Source organism: Lipotes vexillifer, unplaced genomic scaffold, assembly GCF_000442215.2.
Source record: "Lipotes vexillifer unplaced genomic scaffold, Lipotes_vexillifer_v1.1 scaffold751, whole genome shotgun sequence".
Lineage (NCBI taxonomy): Eukaryota > Metazoa > Chordata > Mammalia > Artiodactyla > Lipotidae > Lipotes > Lipotes vexillifer.
In genome coordinates, this window is record NW_006799727.1 from 326,363 (window position 1) to 331,550 (window position 5,188).

The 5,188-nt window shown below is 57.3% G+C and overlaps 1 protein-coding gene across 1 annotated transcript in view; it reads left to right on the forward strand.

Annotated features, from left to right (window-relative positions):
* CCDC88C (coiled-coil and HOOK domain protein 88C) overlaps nucleotides 1-2,965 on the forward strand; it is a 129,191-nt gene extending 126,226 nt beyond the window's left edge. The window contains 1 exon segment of the mRNA XM_007471882.1: nucleotides 1,970-2,965. Coding sequence (XP_007471944.1) covers nucleotides 1,970-2,965 — 996 coding nt within the window.
* Nucleotides 2,966-5,188: the final 2,223 nt, after the last annotated feature.

Here is a 5,188-nt window from a genome sequence, read left to right on the forward strand (position 1 = left end):
CTCTCACTGTCAGCGTGGGTCCAGGCATCACGCACTGAGAATCACTGATCTAATGGAATAAGCAAGAACGTCCAGAAATCAGGGGTGCCTGCAACTGGATGGTTCCTCTTCTTAGTCCTTTTCTGATTATGTGCCCGTCCCCGTGAGTTTCCTTTCTCTGGGCAGATCTCAGGGGGTGGGTCCTAAGCAAGGCTCAGGGCCCCTCCGCACTCAGCTCAGACCTGCCCAGATACTCACCGCTGCTCACCTGTCCCTGCTGGAAGCTGATGCTCACCCTCTGAGAGCCACCCGTCCTCTCCCCCTCTGCCCAGGTGCTCACCCCCATAGCCCCACCTGGCACCCCTACCCTCCTCTGAGCAGGCCTGGAGAAGCCACCCATGCCCCCCTTCCCCAAGCACTGATGATGCTGGGGGGAGGGGGTGTCACAAGATGGGCTCCCTGGGTGGCCCTGAAGGTGGGGGTTAAAGAATTTAGAATTGTGCAGAAAGGGACCAGGAGGTGCTGAAAACAGCTGCAGAGTCTGACAGCCGCGGGTTCTAATCCCCAATCTGCCACTCTCTAGATGGCTATCTGTCAGTTTTCTTATATATTAAATATTGTTTTAATACAACCTTAAGCAACCCTTACAAGGGTTGCTTTCAAAATTAAACGAAGTTATGGCGATTATACCCCTGGTTCCTAGCACAGCACCTGGCGTGTGGGAAGCACTTGATAAATGGTTCTGGTCCATATTGATGACCCAGGGTCTTACTGCACACACATGCCAAGAGTGAGGCTTCAAACTAGCATGAAACCGCAAGATTGCACCTCTGCCAAGTTGAGCATCCAGATGTTGTCAGGGGCCAGGAGTTGTTGGCAAGTGGTTCCTGAGCTGCTGACCCGTCCTGCGGACTGATGCCCCCTGACGGGTCACAGCGGGCTGGGGTCTCGTTGCAGCAGCTCTCGGCCCCTGATCTCATCGCGGATGCGGACTCACTTCCCTTCCGCGTTTTGCAGCGTCGGCCTCAGGAGAACCCTCCGCTTGCCTCCTCTGGGCTGTGAGGTGTTGGCAGAAGGCTGAAGTGAGCCTGAACACGGCCATCGAGCTTGGCCCCTGGCGGCTCTTCCTGTCCCCACGATGGTGGCAGAGGACACCAGTTCCCTGGCCAGGGGAAGCCCAGCTAGGTGGCAGCTCCGTGGCAGGGGGCAGCTGCTTGAGGGGGACAGTCTAGAGGGCTGGGCCACCCCCCTTTTCTCTCCTGGATGGTCGACCTTTCTGGTACCCACCGCCCTCCCCCTGCCCCTTGTGCCTCCTTTCCCCCTTACTTCTTACAATAGGAGAAGCATCTGAGAGGCAGTGAGGGTCCTGAGTGTGGTTGATTCTGGCTTTTGGGGAGCTGGTCTTGTTTCCCTTCCTCTCTGCGGCCCACAGTAAAGCCCTTGCAGTGTGTCTGAGCCTGGTGGGCTGACAAAGAAGGTCCGGTCCTGCCGGTCAGCTTTCTGCCACTTGCTCTGCTTGGTGAAAAAATGGGAACCAGGTTGAAACAGTTGGCCTGACCCACCCATAAAGTGGTTGAGCCTTGTGGGAAGTCATTTCCTCTCTGGATCTGCTTTCTCACTTGTAAAGTTAAGGGGCTACTTGGGAATTCCCAGGCGGTCCAGTGGTTAGGAGTCCGCGCTTCCACTGCAGGGGGCACAGGTTCGATCCCTGGTCGGAGAACCAAGATCCCACGTGCCACAAAGCGCAGCCAAGAAGAAAAAAGAAAAGTTAGGGGGCTACTGAGTGGCATCTGGGTCCTCTCCCTGATGAGCTGTGTATTGTCCCAACCCCTGACCAGAGCAGTGTGTATGTTGGCAAGTTAGGCCTTCAACAGGCCGAGTGGGGAACTTTAGTCCTGGCCACGCGGGCGGCACAGGGGACATCCTGGGTGGGAGGAGGGGTCTCCAAGGCCCCTCTGGCCTCACTCAATTCTTCCTCTCTTCCCTGTAGGATGCCCCCAGTTGCCGGGATGACCTGCTAAGTGACTATTTTAGAAAGGCCAGTGATCTCCCAGCCATCGGAGGCCAGCCAGGCCCACCTACCAGGAAAGAAGGAGCCAAGATGCCCACCAGCTTCATGGCCCCCACCATCAAGATGCCCGTCACCACCTCCGAGGGGAAGCTGCTGAAGCCCGGGCAGTATGTGAAGCCGAACTTCAGACCCGCTGAGGCCGAGGCCCTGCCCAGTGCCCCCCAGAGGCAGGCCCAGCCGCCCCAGAGCCTGTCCCTGGGCAGACTCCGGCAGGCTGCGATGCCCCCCGCTTCCCACACGCCCACTGGCCGAAGTGCATCCCTGAGCCGGGCCTTCAGCCTGGCCTCCGCCGACCTCCTCCGGGCCAGCGGGCCAGAGGCCTGCAAACAGGAGCTAGGGTGTCCCGAGGCCTCGGCGGGCGGAGACACAGGCAGCCACAGCCTGCAGAGCTCCACACCTCCCAGCTCCCACAGCCTGGCCCGGGAGCGGACCCCACTTGTGGGAAAGGCTGGCGGCTCCTGTCAGGGCCCTGGCCCCCGAAGCCGGCCACTGGACGCGAGGCGCTTCTCTCTGGCTCCCCCGAAGGAGAGGCCAGCTCCCCTGCAGCAGTCTGCCACGTCCCCGGCCATCGCCGCTGGAGGTGGCAGTGGCAGCAACTCCCAGTTACAGCACTGCTCACCAGCTGCAGCCCCGGCTGCCAGGACTAAGCCCCAAGCCTCCCCGCACTCGGGAGAGGCGGCCACCACTGCCCCCGTCCGGGCGGGGTTCAGCCCCTCCGAGGGGGACGGAGTCCCGGGGCAGGGCTACAGCGAGGGCCTCCCTGCCAAGGGCCCAGGCAGGTCTCCCAACCTGGCTCCCCGTGGCAGCCGGGCCTCCGAGGACTTCAGTCGTGGGAGCAGCTCGAAGAGCACGCCGGCATCCCCCGAGCCGGCTGGGGACCAGCAGACCGTGTGGTACGAGTACGGCTGCGTGTGACTTGGCTTCTGGACCGGCAGCTCCTAAACCTTAAAGCTACTGACGCACCTGCTCATCATGATGGCCTTTCCCCGTCTGCCTGTGGTGCCAGGAAAGGGCTTTACAATGAGGAAAGGGTTCCCGTGCGTTTCTTCTGTTCGTTTTGTTACTAAAACACCGTGCCAAGCCCTGAGAGGGTTGCACCCTCCCCCCGGTGTGTAACGTGTCTTCTGTATCTGTAGCCTCCAGCAACTGGTATCTTTTGAACAAATCCACTTTGGCATGGGGACACTCAGAACGCAGTGACAAACTGACCCCAAAGCAGACACTATTTGAGCGCGCCCCTGTAGAACACTCGTTTGCAACTTGCTGACCTCCACTGAAGTGCGTGTGTATGTGGGCGTGTGCGCACGCACATACACACACTCACAGGACTGAGCCCTGGTGGCTCAGGAAACTCTACTCCCCTCCCAAAAGCCATTTGATCCTAGGGGAAGCCCCCACTGGCCAAACTACAAAGATCTGGAGGCCCTTGGGTGGACCCCAGAGGCAGGCTCGCTGTTGAAAACCAGGCGCACTGCCGTGCCATTGCTGGGGTCCCAAGCGCTTCCCTTCACCCCAGAGCCAAAGCGGCCTTCCAGGCAGGCGACCGTAGCCTCGGGTGTTTGCCTCCCCGCTGCAGCCAGCTCCTGGGCCCTGCAGGGTGGGCTCCGAGGCCACAGGGCCACCTGCCTTCCCTGACTCGCTTTTCTACAAACACTGGATCTGCTGGGCCTGGGGGGCCGGGCAGAGAGAAGCCCACCCAGCAAGTGTGCACAGCATACAGAGGGGAGGCGTGTACAGGAGTGAGCTGCGCCTCGGTTTATAACGTGGCTGCAGTGTCCCCACTTCCCTGTCTCAGGTGAGATGTTGATTTATTATTGCTGAGTAACTTCTCATGGTAGAAACCAAATTTCTTTTAATATATTATGTATGTACACACTCATGTGAAATATATGTACTTTGAGGGGATCTATTTATGTTCCATGGGGAGTCATTCTTTCCTATCAGGAATCTCACCTGCTGCTTTGTGTATTTGGTCAGATTCCTGGCACGTTTTGTTTCCTGTTTAGTAAAGGTGCTCTTCCAGGGATGCACTAAACCTGGTGATTTTTTTTTTTTTTTGGAAGATATTTTTCTCCCTTTGATTCAATGTAAGAAAGAAATGGGAAGCTAAGATCAAATTTAGGAGTGCTTCGGGTTGTGTATTAAATAGCCATTCATTCTGGAACACAAGGACAATTGTAATAAAAGGACATGGAACAGTATTGAGTCCTAGTTTTCCTCACTGCACATTATGGCAGCACTGACTGGGCTCTGGGGGCTCAGGGTCCCTGCCTCAGCACCAGTCACTGGAATCCACATTTCCCTTGGCCACTAGGTCATCAGAGAATGTGGAGGGCAAGGTTTTTCTCTTTACAGCAGCTTTTTTGCAGACTTGAATTTATTTTAGCTTAGTGTAAATTGAATCCTGTTTTGATATGGGATTTGTGACAAGGCAGGAGCTCAGCTTAAAGTAGTCCTACTCTACTAGGAAGTGCCAGACCTGGAATTTAGGCCTTGGGGGCCTCAGATCGGAGGCTTAAGTCAGATGGAGGGAGGGAAGGAGGAGGGAAGGCAGGCATATAAATATCCACACATGTCAAAATCTTTCTTCTAGTAGATTTCTGTCCAGCTGCTGCCTCAGCGTCTCCTTTGCTTTCTCACCAGCCTTTTTCGAGAGGGTCTCCTCTTGTCTTCTCACCCGTTCTTTCCCGAGCCTCTGCAATCTGGGTGTCTCACCACTCAGCAGAGATCCTCCAGCATATGAACGGCAGCCACCTTGCAGGCTTCATTCCCTGTGGCCTTTGCAGCATTTGACCCCCGGCCAGTCTCCCCTGGGAACTCCCAGCCTCTGCCTCATGATTCTCCCCCTTGTGGGATGGCTCTGAAGCCCTCAGACTTGCCGGCCCCTCGTTCATTCACTCATTCCTTCCACAGACAGTCATTGGAAGCGTCCTGTTGGCCAAGTCCTAGGTTGCGCCTTCGAGACCTCTCCCTCCTTGCACCCCCCCGGGGCTGGTCCCACCCTGCTCCCGGAGTACCGACTGCCCCTCAGAGCCCCTGCCTGGACGACAGGCTTCCTCAACTCCTCTCCCTGGCTTCTCCAGCGACACCAGCTGTCGCACAATCACAGATGCCTGTGACGCGGGCCTCATGCCTCCT